Source organism: Corvus brachyrhynchos, unplaced genomic scaffold, assembly GCF_000691975.1.
Source record: "Corvus brachyrhynchos isolate BGI_N302 unplaced genomic scaffold, ASM69197v1 scaffold412, whole genome shotgun sequence".
NCBI lineage: Eukaryota > Metazoa > Chordata > Aves > Passeriformes > Corvidae > Corvus > Corvus brachyrhynchos.
In genome coordinates this window covers 341,559-359,644 of record NW_008236761.1, presented here as the reverse complement: position 1 = coordinate 359,644, position 18,086 = coordinate 341,559, and the positions used below count along the sequence as shown (strand labels likewise).

At 51.3% G+C, this 18,086-nt stretch overlaps 1 protein-coding gene across 1 annotated transcript in view; it reads right to left on the bottom strand.

Annotated features, from left to right (window-relative positions):
* TIAM1 (T-cell lymphoma invasion and metastasis 1) overlaps positions 1 to 18,086 on the bottom strand; it is a 112,631-nt gene that overhangs the window by 15,731 nt on the left and 78,814 nt on the right. Inside the window, 3 exon segments of the mRNA XM_017727076.1 lie at positions 6,590 to 6,693; positions 13,113 to 13,337; positions 15,815 to 15,901. Coding sequence (XP_017582565.1) covers positions 6,590 to 6,693; positions 13,113 to 13,337; positions 15,815 to 15,901 — 416 coding nt within the window.

The following is an 18,086-nucleotide window of genomic DNA, read 5'->3' as shown; positions in this document are numbered from 1 at the left end:
GCCCCAAATCCACCAAGGGCAGCAGGTGAAAAGCCTGGCTCCAGCACAGGCTAAAACACCTTCCCCAAGCTCCCTGCTCTGCTGGGAAGGCACAGAGAACTGCCAGCTCAGCTATGATAACCTGAGCCTGCAGAGACCCAGGATAGGCAGGGTTTTTGCTCAGCAATGTTTGGCTTTGTTAGCACTATGATGCCTTTTCCTGGTCTTAAAATCAAGAGGCATACACGGTTAGAAGGGGAAAAGGGATTTTACCTTGGTATTTATTCTTAAGGATCCTTAGGTGTACACGTCCAGGTCATATGCATCGAGATGTCCCCCACCGAGTCTTTCCCTGTGTCTCTGTGTCTCTCCTCTTTCCGTATCCCCCCAACATTGGGTATAACATTATAGGTTTTACTAATTAGCATATCTATCAAAGATTCCCCAATGAGAGGCTCAAGTGAGCCCCCTCTCCCCAAGGAATCTTCCCCTGGATGGTTCTATCTTGGTTTACAGAATATGTTCTGGAGAGGACCTTGGGGTCTGGGGCACACTGATCCCCAGCTACGAAGCTTCTAAAATGTTCAGTCTCTTAGCTGAACAAACAAGTCTAAGAATGTAGGCAAAAAGCACTAGGGATACAGAAGCTGTAAAAAGGTATAACAGGGGTATAAAAGAAAAGGCAAAAATCTTCATGGCATCAACTACTTGAGGCAGACGTGTCCAGTGGTGTTTTGCTTTGAGAACCTGAAGTACAAATAAATCCAGTTCCAATGCATAAAGCACAATCTGCAATCCATCCCCAAAATAAACCAAGTGTTTGAAGCAGTTCCTGCCTGCCACCCTGCAGATCCTGCCATCCTGTGCATGCTCCTGCAGGGAAAGATGGGTCACCCAGAAAGAGACCGAAAATCTGCTCCAGGCGTGAAACACCAGCTCAGCACTGAAGTTGAAGTAACTCGTGGAGGCATGTGGTGTGCCCCAGCAGGAACAGTTACACCCATATGGCAGGAAGGAAGTGTGGAGGACTTCCCAAAGCCTTATCTCCACTTGTGCACGCTCAATAAACGGCTTGTGGGCTCCAGCCACAGCCAGCGCCGCCTCCCCACTGCCCGGCCCCACATCTCCTCGGGAACGGCCCACACAGCACTCACCCCTCACTCTTTGGACAAAGTCTCCAGCACAATCACGTTCACAAACCTGTTCTCTTGCTTGCTCACTGAACAAGCAGTTGTGGTGTGTGACCCCCAGTGAGCACCACAGAGCCCTGCTAAGTGATTACGACTTGCTGAACTCCGAATTCTTAGCCAAGGCATATAAAGCACCGGCTGTGCAATATAACCCTTCAGACACAAACCACTGACCAAGTCTAGGACTAGAGCAGATCCACCTGCACCAAAACCCCTCTCTGAGCTTAGCAAACAACGGATCCTTTCTGACCCTCATCCCTCAGTGCAAGGTTGCAGTAAATAACCAGGTGAGCCTCGCCATCAAGCCTTGTTAAACCACTGTCATAGAGACCAGCAAACGTGGTCACCTTACCAGTCCCTATCAATAAAAATATTGTTGCTTCTCTCCTAGAACTGAAATGCATGACTCCACCTGCAACAACTGCTGTGCTTCACCTCTGAGCACAATCCTGTCTACCCAGCATTCCCTTTAAAAAATCCTTTTCCAGACACAAAGCAGACACACATTGCACACGGGGGTCTTCAGGGCACAGCTATTTTGGTGAAAACTCTCAAGCAGATTTCACAAAAACCTCTCTGTCCCCATTTTCCCAGAGAAAGTGGATAGAGTAGGGAAGGTCTGGAATAGAAACAGATCCTTTTATCTCTCTGCACCAGCTCTGCCAGCAGTGACAATGACAGCACTAAACCAGGATTTCTTTGGGAGAATTATGGCATCACACTTCAGACACAATCCTGCAGGCACTCCCTTCTAGCAAGCTGAAAATTAGACTGCAGGCTGCCACAACTGGACTGGAAAGCGGAGTTCACAAACACATTAACCCCTGCTCGGGAAGGGGCTCAGCGGAGGAGCCAGGCTCTCACATCCTTCCCGTGGAGGAGGATCAAGGACATTCACAACCACGGCGCTGCGGCCCACAGTGGGCAGCTCTGGCTGCCCCGTAGTTTTGAAAGCCATTCCCTGCTGTGTTTGCCACGCAAAGGCATCGAGGTGCCTGGCAGCAGGCAGCTCGCCCCTGGCCCAGCACAGAGCACCTCTGGGCAGCACACGCCAGGCAGCAGTGCCCTCCCAAACAAAGCAAGGCAAACTGCATCCTTTCAGCACCGCCAGCGCCCTGGCACGGCAACAAAGAGCCTCTGCAGGGCACACACGCTCCAGCTCAGCCTGCGATTCGGAACCTGCAAACTGAACGGCACGACAACCCCGTAATGCCGGTTCCGGAGCCCGTGCCCTCGGATCTGCTCACCAGGTACAGCATTCGGTGCAGGGAGTCCCCGTCCCTGGCAGCGCTCCCGCTCCGCAGCTTTCGGCTCCCCCTCCAGAGCGCCGACATGGCCCGAGAGGCAGCGCTGCGGGGCTGTCACCGCGCCGGCCGCACAGTGCCACCGCCGCACAGTCATCCCCGGCTGCTCCCCGCCGCGTGTGAGCGGGGCAGGGCAGCGCCCACCTCCCCGCCGGCACAGCCTCCCCTCCCGTGCCATCTGCTCACCGCATCCACGGGATCCCGAGCCGGGCGAAGCCGGAGCTGGGCGCTGCTGGCGGAGGCAGAGGGGATGGAGCGCAGAGGAGCAGCCGGGAATATCCGTGTGTGCTGCTGCGGCTCAGGCACGAGCCCGCTGGCTGCGAGCGGCGCTGCTCGGGAATATCGAACAGCGGAATGGACACGGCACCCAATTAGAGCAACTTAAAAGAGCCGGTTCTGCCGCGGGGAAACCGACCCCGCAAATCCCCCTTTTAATCCTTTCACGTCTACTGCAACACGCTGAAGGTTTGGGGACTTATGCTGGTCTCGAGTAATGCAGCAGAGTGCAGCCGACCTACTTTTCTTGGAAAAAATCCCTCCAAGTGGCACAGGCATGCACACACAGAGCCCATCAATCATGCTCCCCAAGCACCACTGCTGCCCGGTAATTGGCCTTTACAGCCACAGGCAGATGTCTGCAGTTAGAAACAGGCAGAAACCAGTGTCCCACAGTAATTGTAACTGGTGACACTTCTTAAAACACTTCCCCAATTAAATTCCAAGGACCACGACAGGAGAAGAAAATACACAAAGGCTGATTTTGAGATTCAAAACAGCACCTATTTTAGCCTTTGGCAACCTGCAACATCAGGAACTTGCTCATACACTCAGTTTTCTGGGTACCCCCTTTGAACTTCAATATTGAAAAGGCCAAAACAAGCAGGTCACCACAGGGGCAAGTAACCACTGAAGAAATGACCCAGGTGTGAAACGTTTCTGATGGACTAGAGGGCCATCCCCCCCGTTTCATAAACAAGCCTGAAAAGGTGGCAGAGAGCAGGCTTTCCTTCCCCCACTCTTCTCCCTCCCAGCTCTCTCCTCCCCTTCGCTCCTACATGAAATGGGCACAGAAAGGAAAGCCAGAAGCCCATCCCAGAGCAGAAGCCACTTGTAGAAAAGCTCAGGCCAGTGCCAGTTGCGTGGCTTAAGGAAAAGGGTTGCACCTGGAAAGCGCCTTGCTTGCTACCCTTCACACAGATGTCATCCCAAGAGATAAGAGGGTGAAATTAGATAGGGAGTGAGTCCAGAGAACAGCAGCTATCCCACACCACTGATACCTCGGCCCACCTTGGCAAAGGGTTTCCAGTGTTTTACCAGAACAGACACAGACACCTTATCTTCCCTTATTCTGTATAATGGAATCATTACTTTGACAACAGCGACGGAGAAGAAAGCTCTGCATCACCAGGCCTTTAGGACATACAGAAGACAAGCTTCTCAGGAAGGGGAGGAATCTTCAGAGCTGCTGCTGTACCTCCAAATCCTTCAGCACCACCACAGCTCGGAGGCTTTTACAGATTAAGAAGCAAAAGCACCACTCCTAAGGAAACACACACCCACGTGCACACATGCTGGTCTGGGGGAAGGGACAGAGGCAGCTGCAGCCAGGAGGAGGAGGGCGAGGAGGGAGGACACATTCCAGTGCCTCCTGTGTCACACAGCCCCCTGCCACCTGCCTGACAAAGGCAGCAGGGACCAAGCCCAGCTTTTGGTGGGATTTCCCCCCACTTACCTTCACACAAAGCCTGTGCTATGAGAGCAGTTGAATGTGGGCTGTGAGCACCTCGCTCCTCTCCTCTTCTCTTGAATTATTGATGCTCCCCTAGGATCTCTTTGCTGGCTGGAGAGCCAGGGAGCTTCCTGGGGAAGCTGGGAGCTGTCCCTCTCTGCAGTGCATGGCACAAGACACCCCAAAGGCTTTTTTGGGATCTCCAGCTCCTAATGCTGCCTCTGTGCTGGAAGGAGGGGAGCTCTGCATTTAGCTGGGGAGCTCTGATGCTGGAACAGTCCCCTGCTGACCAGCGGTGAATGGATGGGAGTGCTGCTTTAGCCAAGGAGGGCAGAAAAACAAAGGGAGTCTCCCCTGAGCTCCACCATCCAAGGCTGGGAGCTGTGGCAGCAATGGGATAAAGGGGAACGTGGCACGAGGGCAGAGCCTTCCCCTTCCCACATACAAAAATAGCCCCTGTGAAACAGCCTTGAGGACACCACCTTAATCTTCTGTGCCATAATCCCAGGAGCATGGAAAGGTGTGGGAGTGCATGGACAGGAAAACAACTTGGTTTTTCTCCTCGCTGTGTGTGACTTCCCACGGGGAAACACACATTGCAAGAATCTTTCCTTCCCATGCACATCAGCTTTCCCAAGCACACAGAAAAGCCAAGGAATTAGGAAAATCCTCAGCTGAGCTTTTCTTCTTCCCCACTGCCATATACTGGAATTTTCTATAGGCACTGCAGGATAATTTGGGGGTTTCTACAGTCAGCAAGGAAGGCGCTGAGTACAGAGCAGGGACGGCAGCATCCCTGAGCTTGCCAAACTGTGTAGGTTAGATATATTCCATAGGTACTCATGTCCTTTATTTGTGGGAAAACATTTCAAGCAGTTTGAAACAGAAAAAATAAAGCCTCACTCCTCTTCACCCCACACAAATACAGAGCCATATTTCTGTATCCCAAAAGGAAACACGCAGTGATGTCAAACATTTCATTGCCAGACAGGCAGAAGCTCCTCCCGTTGGAAGCTGGGAGTTACTCCTCCAGGATGGAATATTAAGCATTAAAGCTGCTAACACCCATTTCTCAGTTTGACTAAATCTGCTGAGCTGCAGAGCTAATCGGGTAATCCTTACGACTTGTGCAGGTAATTACAGCTCTGAGCATCCAGGAGCCAAGAGGCAAAACTCCCCAGCCTGTGCACAGCTCAGCAACAGAAAGCCCTGGAAAACCCATGGAGAGCAATGATTCCCCAGCAGCCACGTGCTGTGCTCAGTGCCCTGCCACAGCTTCCTTTGACAGAACAGACTCTGCTCAGAGCATATGAAAATCCCACATATTTACAGTTAGAAATCCCAAACTATCAACAAACACCTCCACTCACTGAAAAAGAAATTTACAGGCAAAAATCCCAAACTATCAACAAACATTTCCACTGACTGAAGAAGAAATTGTTTGCACTTACAAGAAAAAGTTCCTCAATAAAACCTTTGTGAAACAAACTCTGTGAGTAATCACCTTCTCTGTGAGCATTGCGTGTTTTCCCTTATCTGACTTCCACTGTCTGGCTATCAAGGGACAAAACTCCAGGCTAGAGTGACACCAGGGATCAGGAAACGAGAGGCCAAGGTCTTTTCCTTCCTTTCACTGCAGTAGAGCAGCAAGGGGCCAGCCCAGAGCTCACTACAACACATCTTGGTTAAAATAGGAGAGAAAACACGCACAGAGAAAAAACACCAACAAACTGAGATCCAGTTCTCACTAGAACTGTGAAGAAAAGTAGCTGTAAGATCTCACCATCACCTGCATCACAAATACCTAAAAGCAATCAAGATAACCTCGCTGGATTGTGCCTCAGAAGCCACCGATCCTCACCCACTGTCACCGAGTGTGAACCACCAACCAGTGCGGAAGGTCCCTCAATCGATGGCAATTAGCAACCCATTTGCACAAGCTCTTAGCTGTAACTGCAGAGTTTGGCTTCAGTTTAAGGCAGATTGGCCATGGCTGGTTTGAGGTTAGAAATCTGCATGTGAGCTGCGCTATTGCTTTAAGGAAATGCAGTTTAACTTACGTGTGTCATAAGCCTAGAGACAAGAAAGAATGAGAAATCCTAATGATCCACGTGGTGCAGTGGAGCTGTTCTGGGGATGGAAGTGATAACCAGCCCATTTTAAAACTGTGTGGGGTCATTATCACAAGGTACTGAGGATGTGGACCCACCCTGGAAAAAAGGCACAAGTCTCGCTGAAGAGGCAGCAGGTGACTGCCACAATCAAAGGTGTGCCTTGTTCCATTCAGGATCATCCATAAACACCTTCCAAGAAAAACCAGCGTTTTCGCAGGAAGGGTGCTCCAGTCTGGCTGCTCTCCCTGTCGGGTGAAAATTGAACCTCCTCACCTTGCTCATCTTGTCGGCCTCGTCCGATGACTCCAGGTCCTGCGCTTCCGCCTCCTCCGGGGCCGCCTCGGCGGAGCTGTCGGGGTCACTGCAGAGGGAGTGCCCTGCCAAGAGTGACACGGGTGTGAAAACACAGCCAGAACTCCCCAAAATCCCCAAGAAAGGCTGGGAGCAACCATGGAGTTCCTGTGGAACACGAGCACATTCCAACAGGAGGTTGTGCCAGAGGCACCCAACGACCTCCGAGGAGGGTTTGCAGCACAGCTTTAAGGACAGGTGTAAAAACAAAGGGGTTATGACCAGACATCATTTCACTGGGAACTACAGATTCAGAGATAAGGCTGAAATGTCACACTGAAATTCTGACATGCAGCATTCATTGCTTGGCTGGTGAGCAGTGCCAAGGACCTTTCCACCCCAGTGGTTTCACATGGAAACTGTGGTAAGCAGCTCTTGGTGCTGGCCAGCCAGCCATGGCTCACGTGGGACATTTCTGGCCTGACACACTCACTTGCTGAGAAAACAAACGCAGTTTCAGGAGTTTTTAGGCATCAGGACCCAGTGTTCAGCTGCTGTTCAGGCAAGCTTTTAAACCCCATTATCAAAAACAATTTGCATGACTGTGCAAGATTTCCACTTCGTTATGTCCAGAGATAATCCGGAAAAACCAGAATTCTGGAAATAAATTCAGAACATATTCTGCACGCTGGGATGGAGCCAAGTTGGGCATCGAGGAAATGGAAAGGACATAAAAGGTAGCTCAGAGCTCAGGCCCCTCTTCTGAAAAGGGAGGGTTTGCCTTGGAAAGAGATGTGCCTGGAGGGGTTCTTTGGCAACCCAGAATCTATTGGAAGAAGTGGTATTTTCTGTAAGAAGTTCCGTTTTCTGAGCCTTGCCCAGATCTTATCAAATCTCACTATCAGCTTTCTGCTCTCCCTATTAACTTGTGAAAAAGAATTCTTAAACCCCTCGAGGTATCTGTTTCAAAAACCAGAGAAGATAAGTGCTGTGTGCCATAATTTGTGTGGGGCAGTCGTGTTTTTTCACTGCAATTAGTTTCCCTTCTCAAACTGTGTGAAATGCACCTTGCAGCTGCTTCTCAGCCAAAACCAAGGCAATAATATTTGTTCATATTACTTTTAAGCCACCCCTTTATCTTTTCCTGCAACTTAAGCCCCATTTAACCTGTTTGGTGCACTTTCACCAAGCAGACAGGAATCTTTCACACAGCACGTGTACTCAGGCTGTTTCTGATGCCTTTGGCCACCACGGAGGTGAGCAGGTTTATCTGCTGCTCGTTAACTGCAGTCAGAGCAACAAAGCTGCCCCTGCCCGTTAATTCCTCCCAGTTACCGCCCCACTTCTGTCAGGATCGTTCCATCACCTGCTTTTTACCCTGCGAATCCTTATTTAGCTCTGCCAGGAGAATGTGCTGCTTTCCTTCTTCCTGACCACTGCCACTTGCTGCCTTCACAGGACATTAAGGAATGAGAAGGGGAAATCCAAAAAAGCAGCAGGAAAGGGGGTCAAAACCCTGTGGCCCCAGCACAGAGGGAGGGCACAGGAGCCCCCAGGCTGCCTCAACAGTGTCATACCTGTGACAGTGTGACCAACGCCCATCAAATAACTCCCACTTGTGGCTACAACCAGCAAAACAGAAGGAAGTTTTGTATCACAGGAGCAAAGGTGCTGGGGCTTAAAGGCCTGGAGAATCATGGAAAGCTTCAGCATCAGCCCAACACTTGGCTATAATTTTCCACAGCTGCTGCTTCCAGTCTGCAGGGCTGGTGTAACTCAAGATTTTAAAATGAGACTTCCACGATGTGTGGTACCTCTCTTAAAGCCTCCTTCTTGCTGCTGGCCTAGATATTTATTCACTACTATTTATATATTTATTTACTACTATTCACATATTTATTTATTATTATTACTATTTGTATATTTATTTCAATGCAGCTCTGCCAGCTGCAGCACAAAGCTCCCAAGTGTGCACCCTGCTAACACAAAATACAAACCAGGAATCCTGCACCTCAGTGCCCAGGCTTCAAAAAAAAAACCCAATAGCATCTATTTGGGCAGTTTAACAGCAGTTTCCTTAATCCCAACGCTGCCAGGGAATGGCCCCGTTATGACAACAGAATACCTCGCTGAAGAGGCTCTGTCGTCAAATGCAACGTTTTTGACAGGAGTTGTTAGGGAATGGTGTCTCACATTAAATTTTTATTTAAGGTGACATTTCCCCTGTAAATCCGCAATAGAACAGAGTATGTGCTTCTTTCGTCCTTGCAGAAGAATTGTGGTTAGCTCTGAACACTGAACTATGACAGGAGCGCGTGCCCTGGGACACCGGGAATGAGGGATTTCCACGGGGAAATCGGGAGCACCAGCCTCGCCTCCTGCAGGTCCAGGCCGCCAGAGGGCGAGGCAGCACGGCAGGAATTTGGGGAACTCGTGATGAAAAATGAATTCTTATCCCAAACCCCTCCGGTGGCTGCTGGAGGAAGTGCACCGGAATTGCTAAATCAAGCACTGAATGAGAACAGTGCTACGGAAGGTCTGAAAGCAGCCGTCAGCCTCGTGAAAATAATCCCGAAGAAATTGACCTGAAGGTCACTGCTGGCCTCAGCTGGTTCTGAAATCCAAACTATACTCAGTCCAAGGAGGCCTGTGATGGACGAGGATGGAATAAAAAATAGTGGCCGTTCTAACACTGCAGCAGAAGTTTGTTGCAGTTTCACAGCACAGATTTAGCCTGTGTGTTAATAACTCCAGCCTCTGGCTGCTTTCTGAATGACAGAAGAGCAAACTCCCTAAAACACCCACGTGCTCCCTGTCGAGGGGGACTGATACACCCATTCCAAGAGGAGGGGGCACTTTATTTTTTTCAGTCTGTATCCATTCTGCGTGGTGATTTATAAGCTTCACATTATCCCCCATGCTAAAGATCTCCAAAATACAGCGGGGCATGCAAAGCCTACACCTCAGAGGCTCTGCCCCACAGTGAAAAAAGGGAGTGAATTGTGGGGAGACCACAAACAAATATGGGTACTACTCCCATTCCCAAATCCCCTTCTAACAGCAGAGTACCTTCCTGACGATCTGGGGGAGATCCAAGGCTGTGTTCCCAGCTTTCAGCCTCTCATTCCCTGCTCTGAGGGGAGCAGAATGGACAGGCAGAACACTCCTCGTGGAGAGGGGAGACAGAACCCACTGATCCTTTTAGGCAATAAGGAAAACCTGCTCCAGACAGAACCGGAGCTAATCCTCCTCAGCCAAATTTATGCAGGCTGTGTTAGCAGGAGAGAACCCAGAGCCAGGAAAAGCAATAATAGATGAAAGGAACAGAACTTGTGGCTCTGCAAAGGCAGCGCTATTCCACGGGGAAAGCATCCATCGTGCCCACGATGGCAGCTCACATCAGTCAGAGATCTAAAACTCAAGGTCACCTCCAGATTAACCTGTTAAGCAAACACAATGAAGTAAGCACGGCCACAGGGCTGATTTGCAGCTCCAGCTCAGCACGTGCAAGAGAGCTGCGGATGATGAAAGAGCTGTGAGAGACATCGGATTTAACAGGAGCTCTGGCAGACGCTCCAGGAAGGCCAACTCCCAGAAACACAGCCCTGCTTTGCTCCTCTAGACCTCCCACTGAGCAGCAAGGCACCAGGAAAGCTTCCTTAAAAAAAAAAAAAGTGACACATATCTTTCATATTTTGAAAATACACAATATAATTTGCCTCATCCAGAAATAAAATGTACCCCTTGCTGCCTTCACAGCTGATGAAGAATTGCTCATGAAGAGGATACTGCTAAGACACCAGCATGATCCTACAACCAGAGGCTGGGTTCCTGGAGAATGGATGTGTCCACAGGTGCTGTGTGCCTGCTGGCCCTCTGACCCTGAGGAGAGGGGGCTGCACTGCCCCAGGGCCACGGACAGAATCTGTGTCCTATAAATAAAGCATTCAGCAGAAATCATGGAGCTGATGTGCCCGGCCAGCCAAACTGCCTGGAATCAACAAGGACACAAATAAATAGGTCAGTGGGTATTTCATACTTGACTGCTCTCTGCAAGAAGCTGTGGAGCCAAGAATAAAAATCTAGGATACAGCCACAATATCCCAAATAAGAGCACAGACCCCTTTCTAAACATCACGTGGATCCCACTTTAGGTAGCGGGTCCCTGACAAAGCACAGGAGCAGAAGAGGAAAGGCTTCAGTACAACACTGTGTTCTACAAACACCTGAATAGAGGGAAATGGGTGGGGAAAATCACCTGCTGCCCAATCACACACTTGGGTGCAGAGACCTGACTGCACTCCCACCTCGGGCTAAGCCATCCCGAATTATTTCATGTGGCAACTACGGGCGCTTCCAGAAGCCGCCAGGGACACCCGCACTTCTCCTGCTGGCCGAAGAAATATTCCCCTCCCTCTGGGGGGGGAACAGAGGCAGATCCCAGCCCAGCATTCCCTGTGTTTAGAAGGAACGGGAACGTTCAGGAGGGAGGTGATTTGTCCCAGCAGGCACTTCACGTGCTCTCAGGAAAGCAGGAGCTGTTCCACACCACTGCCCAGCCCTGGAGGAGCTCACAAAGGAGACCAGGCAGGACTGGAGCTCAGGGCAGCACAAAGGAAGTATGGCTGCAAAGCAGCAGGGGTGGCGATGGTGCTGAAATGTCCATCAGCCACATCCGACCTCTTCCTTTCCCACACAGTTATTACAAAGGATGGGCTCCTGGGACACTGCACTGTCCCACCCTCAGCAAGGGGAAGGAGCCCTCAAAGACCCTCAAGATCACGGTGCAGGGATGGCAGTGGCAGAGAAGCTGCTTGCTGGGACCCGCTGTGGAGCCCCCATGTCCCGGGATGTCCCTGCTCTGCTCAGGAATCACTGAAATCAGGAATCATCATGTGAACACAAATGCCAGCTCCCAACCCTCTGCTCCCAGGGCAGACACCTCAGGGAAAAGCTGAGCTACGAGGACCCAGCATTCAGGGTTTCAGTGAAAAATCACAGGCAAGGACAAGAGGCTTGTGAAAAGCTGGTGTTGAGTAGGAAATGGGGGCATCTTGTGGCCAGCTATGGAAATGTACAAGACTACCTCGATTTTCCAGCACAAAAGACTAACTGGGAAAACCTCCATGAAAATTAAAAGGAGAATATGGCTTGAAAATGTTGAATTTTAACTGCCTGTCCAGGTTTAGTCCACATCTTACATGAGGTTGCTTTTAGCAGTCCCCTCAGAGGGATTTCCAGTAAGCTGTTTGGAAGCTTTTCTTGCTCCCTCTTTTCCACCTGCTATGAATATCACACTCCCCAAAGCCAGTCTCAGCTCAGAATAGTTTTGATTAGCTAGAAACTACTTCATTTTGGTAATTCCACTGATTTTTCCTGTATTTTAAATGATTCAAAAAAACTGAAGCAAGAGGTACAACCAGTGTCCTCTTCTGTTGTAAAATCCAGAGGAGCATGTAGAAATTCGAGAAGCCAAACTCCTGGCAAAGAATTCCCAGTTGCTATAGATGAATCTTCTGCCAGCTGGGTTCTCTGAGCAGGGCAGTGTCATGAGCAGTAATGTCCCTGCCCATGGCAGTGTGCTGTGGGATCACCTGGATATGTCAGGCTGTAATGTCAATCCCTGTCTTTAGCTGTTTTAAAAAGTCCCTGTGAGTTATTTGTGCATCTCATCAAACACACAGAGCCCCTGTGCTCCTGGCTGACCCCAGAGAGGGTGAATCACAGAGCCACAAAATACCCTGAGCTGGAAGGGCCCCACAAGAATCATCCAGTCCAACTCCGGCCCTGCCCTGCACCCCAACAGCCCCACCCCGAGCATCCCTGGCAGCGCTGTCCAAACGCTCCTGGAGCTCTGGCAGCCTCGGGGCCGTGCCCGTTCCCTGGGGAGCCTGGGCAGTGCCCAGCACCCTCTAATGTTCAACACAAACCTCCCTGGCACACCTCCAGCCGTTCCCTGCCACTGTCACAGAGAGCAGAGATCGGAGCTGTCCCTCCGGAGGAAGTTGCAGACCCCAATGAGACTCCCCTCAGTCTCCTCTGCTCCAGCTGAACATTCCAAGTGCCCTCAGCCACTCCTCGTGTGGCCCCTCCAGACCCTTCACCATCCTCGTGTCCCTCCTTTGGACACTCTCCAACAGCTTGAGACCTTTCTGACGTAGTGGTGCCCCAAGCTGCACACAGAATGCTTCTCCCTCTTCCTCCCCATCCCACGTGTAGATCCTGTGGGCAAATCCTGAGCTCCCTAGAAGGGAGCAACTGGTTCTGTGACTGTCTGTGGGCACAGCCAGAGGATGTGAGGTGCCTTTGGCAATGACACACATGTCACAGCCCAACTGCAAGCACAGCCATCCTTCAGGGGTACCCCTGTGACCCCTCACAGCTTCCAGAGCCCCCCGGGACCATCTGCCCAGTTCAGGCTGGAACTCCCCTCCCTCCCGCCATGGGATCTGCACACAGGGATGATGCAGGAGTCCTCCTGGTGATTTCTGTCCTGAAGCCATACCTTGGCTGCTCGCAGCGAAGGCCAGGGTGCCGTCCCCGGGCTCCGAGGGGTTCTCCGGGCGCCGCGGGGGCGGCTGGCGCAGCCGCTGCCCCTCCTCCAGCTCGGGGTGGGTGCGCACGGTGAGGCACAGCGAGGGCTGCACCAGGGCGTCCTTCAGCAGCGCCAAGTCCAGCTCCTCGGCAGCTCTCTGGTTGATCTCCACGACTTCATCGCCAGCTTTCAGGCCTGTGACACAGAGGAACAGGTCAGACTCGCACAGCCGTGCTCCCCACAGACACCGAGGAGCTCTGCCGGGTGTTTATCTCTAGACACAATCATTAATGACTGCAAATGTCGCTGAGATTTGATGGACTTTGTGAGATCTGCTGTCTGGCTACTCCTCCAGTGCCACCTTAAGAGCAGAGTGTCCAGGAGTCCCTCACTACCTGCCAGCAACAATTTATCCCCTTTTTCCTCACGGCACAGACCTGTGCCACACTGCACCCTACACAACACAGGCCTCCCCTGCGACCCTTCCCAAATACCGTGGCAGCACACACATCTTCAAAAGGCAGATCTGAGCCCTTGCTAAGTTAGTCATGGCTGTTTTCCAGCCTGATTCCAGGAGTTATTTATAGCAGCAGTGCCCCAGGGAGAAGGGGGTGTGCAGGGAAGCAGCTGACTCCCGCTCCCCGGGATGCTGAGGGACAGTGTGCGGCCCTCCGAGGTGACACAGGAACCCTGACCTTCCCCACGGCCAGCCGGGCCCTCCCTGACCAGCAACAGCGAGCTGGAGTGGGGTTTCATCCCCAGTAATCCCCAGGGTCAGGCAGGCAGCAGCACACCAGGAACAGCAGTGCCGAGAGCCCCGGCTGTTGGATCATCCCCGTCTCCATCCTTGCATTTACAGGGACGAGAGCTGGAATTTACAGCGACCAAAGAGTAGGGGTGACCATCCCTGCCATGCACAGGAGGAGTCCCCGAAAGCCTGGATGAATCCTCCAGGAGACACAGTACTGACCCACATTCCAGGAAGAAACGTGGAAGGGAGGAAGCTAAAGAGCTTCCTTAGGAAAATGGAGATCTCCCTAAATGCATGTAATTGTGCCCAGAAACTGCAGTGTGGTGTGCAGTTTCAGGGAGAATAAAATGAACTAGATAGAGTAGCTACAAATTAAATGGACTGTAAAATCATACCTGAAAGAAGGACAAAACAAGGCAAGTCAAGCATTTCGCATTATTTAATTTATTCTACTTAGCGATTCGGTGGCATAATAGCAGCACACTAATAGGCCTGCAACCATAAACATTGGATCTGGGGCTTCATTTACTCTTTGGAGTCTTTGTTTTGGATCATTTGGGATAAAGCATCACGTCTATCTCAGTGCAATCCCATTCCAACAAAGAATGCCCTGCTAAGGCAGACCAACAGAAGAAAAAGGATGAATCATAAAAATTACCAGGAGAAAATAAAAGTTTTCTAATTGGAGGAAAGACTGATAGTGAAATGCAGTATCTCATCTGATGGAGTGCAGTCGAACACAGACAATGCATGTAAATAATGGGAGGCACAGAGAGTTTTCCCCGCTTCCTCCTGCTACCTCAGGGAATCTTGTCCCAGCATCCTGCCGACTGCTGTCACACAGAAGTGCCTTTGCAGGTCAGTTCTGAGGAGCTACGGATCTGAGTTTTCATTCCCTGTCCTAGCACTGCAGCCCCACAGGAGGCACTCTCTGCTCACACATCCATTCAAGCTGTTCTTCCAGCAGTAACTAAAAGCAAACCAGGGAAGCCCTGATGAAACCCCCATCCGCCCTCACCTCACACTTGCCTTACTCCACACAGGAACCCACAGGGTTCCATTTCCCCTGGCAGCCTGGCAGGGAGCCCGCCCCCCCAGCCTCTGCTCAGGGCTTTTGGCAGGATTTCTATCCTGTTAGCCAGGGAGTGCTGTGGGGCTGAGGGACAGGAAGAGCAAGGCGGTCTTTTCACGTTTAACACACACCTATGTGGGTTTCTGAAGTTGGGGTGCAGCTCCAGGCTGTCCCCCATTCCCTGACCAGTGCTCCTGCTTTCCTGTTTCTGCCTCCACTGTGCCCCTTCTGCCACTCATTCCCAGCCACACAAGCCAGCTCCACCAGCTCGGGGTCACAGAAACTGCCAGGGCAGTCTTCCATCAGCTGGACTGGCTCAGCAGAGTGCCAGAGTCAGCACCAGGCCAAGGGATGCAGCAGCCTGGGGGAGAGCAGCTTTTGGAACAGCTTTTGCCAAGGGCCAACAGCTGAATAAGCTCTGCAAGGCCATACAAGCCCTCACCAAGGGAACTCTGAAGGTGTTTCTGAGGACTCTGCATGCACCAGTGGGTTACAAAGAGATGAGATTCTTCTCACCCCTCATGGTCCCCACGTTCTAGTTCCAAATGTAGGTGGGTTTCAGCTGCCCAGCTCCCTGACCAGCCTGTCTCTGTGCAGCAGGGGAGGCAGTGAATGGGAAATGCAGTGGCATGGCTGGCCTCAGCTGCATTAAACCAGATCCTGCTCTGCCTTGGGATGAGCTGGCAGCCTGGTTATCCCTGCTGGCTCCTGCTCCAGGTGCTGCCCTGCATCCTGCAAAGGCTGGGAGCAAAACTAGAGGCAGTAATCCCAGCCACAGGGAGCACTCAGATGCTTCTACTGTATTTAAGTCACAGTGACTGACTCGGGAGGGCTTTGGAAGTGTTTTACCTTGCTTGAAAGCCAGGCCTGTCTCCTTGACGCTGTTCACATACAGTCGGCAAATCCCTTCCTCTTCCACGGAGGAGAGAGAGACACCTGGGGAGACAGCCAGTGAGATGGTCAGAGAAAGGCAGCCCCCTCCAGGGTGTCCCAGCCACCACAGCCTGCAGCCACGGCTGTGCTGTCCCTGCAGCGAGCAGGCAGGAATCCCTCCCCTCTCCCTTCCCTCAAACCTCCAGCACAACAGGGAAGTGAAACGACGCAAGTGGCTTTAACAAAAACCTGAGCTGAATTTCTGAGTGCATCTATAACTCATCTACAGCCGTATTTGAGGATACCACAGCTGCAAAGCCTTGGAACAGACTCCCAATTCTCTTGCCACCAAAGGTCCCTCCAGGAGGTTTTGCTGTTCACAGACCAAAGCTGCACAGAGCCGTGGTTTGGGACAAAAGCCGGGAATCCGAGAGCCACAGCTGATGTGCTGTCCCAAACGCAGGCAAGGCACAACACCTCTGGCTAGAACAGAGTGCTGACCTCTGCTTTTTGAGGCTCATGGGCTGGGCAGGTTTGTAAAAATGCCCCTTTCCCTCTTCCCCTCAACTTTTTTCAGCTGCTTATGGCACAACCTGACATTTGACAAGTCTCGGCTCAGCACACATTTCATGCTCACCAGAGACCTACAGAACAGCCCTGAAGTGGAAGTGCTGACACAGCCCCATTTTAAACAGTGCAAATGGGACTGTGAGCTTTGGTCTGGGGGATTTTCCTGCCATGTGTGTGACACTGTAAGATAACGATGTGTAAAGGAAATACAACGTGCCGAGTTAAATGCAGGTTGTTTATTTACTGTTGAGAGCCATCTAAAGCAGAACATTTGCCTTTCTGAAAACTTCATTACTCCCTAAATGAGTGCAGGCAACCATTTGCTCTCTCTTTTCTAGAGACTAGAAAAACATTTACAAACCTCTGGGGGGAGTCGTTTGTTTTCACATGCAATCAGCCACCAGCCAAGAGGTGCAGATGTGCTGGGAGCCTATCCTGACTTTAGGACTCCCTTCAAGTTGATCCTTATGGCTGAGAGTTATTTTTTTCATCCGTGATTTAAAAATAAAAAAAAAGGAAGAAAAGAGGGGGAGGAATGTGGCAGCTCAGAAGTGAGAAGCATATGGCCTTTCATGACTTACTGAGCTACTTGGAACCTGCATGCGAGTTCCTCAGGCTGAATCAAATGAAATTTGTGAAGCTCACTCCACACACCAGCTTTGGCAGAGAGAAGAACCCTCGACTACAAGAGCAGCTGTAAAATACAGTAGTTACTGGTTGTCATCACCACAAAGCCTACCTGGAAAACCCTCATCCAGATAGACAGCAGAGCGTGCCCAAGTCTGCAGTTTGAGTTCAGCTCCTTATTGCGTCGCCCTCTGCAACTGAGAGCCTGGTTTGGGCCAAACACCACACATTAAAACCAGGCTGAGGGGTAGCTCAGGCTCTCACTGTGAGGAGATCAGATCCAAACAGCCTCAAGCTCCACCTCTCCTACAAGGAAAGGCTGAGAGAACCGGGATTGTTCAGACTGGGGAAGAGAAGCTTTGGGGGGACCTCACTGCAGCCCTCCAGGACCTGAAGGGAGCCCACAGGAAAGATGGAGAGGGACTCTTTAAAAGCATCTGGAGTGACAGGACAAGGAGGAATGGCTTCAAAATGAAAGAGAGGCGGGTTAGATGGGATATTGGGAGGCAATTGTCCCTGTGAGGGTGGGGAGGCCCTGGCACAGGGTGCCCAGAGAAGCTGTGGCTGCCCCTGGATCCCTGACAGTGTCCAAGGCCGGGTTGGACGGGGCATGGAGCACCCCAGGATGGTGGAAGGTGTCCCTGCCCACAGCAGGGGTGGGACTGGATGGACTTTAAGGTCCCTTCCAACCCAACCCATTCTGAGATTCTGTGATTTCTCCATGAGAAGACCTCTGCCTCCCTCAATCCATCAGGTCTAAGTGCACACATAGTCATTTCTTAATTCATCCTTCATCCATACCCATAAATCCTGCAGTTATTCCTGGCAGAAAGGGCATATGGAGCAATTACACAGGTCGTCATCAGCTTTAGGAGATGAGAGATGGGCAGCTGGCAAGAGCCTGGCACTGGCCATCTCACACACACAGTCAAGCCCTCCACAGACAGGGGATGTGACCCTATCCTGTTTTATTTCCACAGCTGTGACAGTGGTTGGACCTCAAAGCAGCACAGCAGTGCCAGTGGCTCTCATCCCCACGTGTATGTGTGCA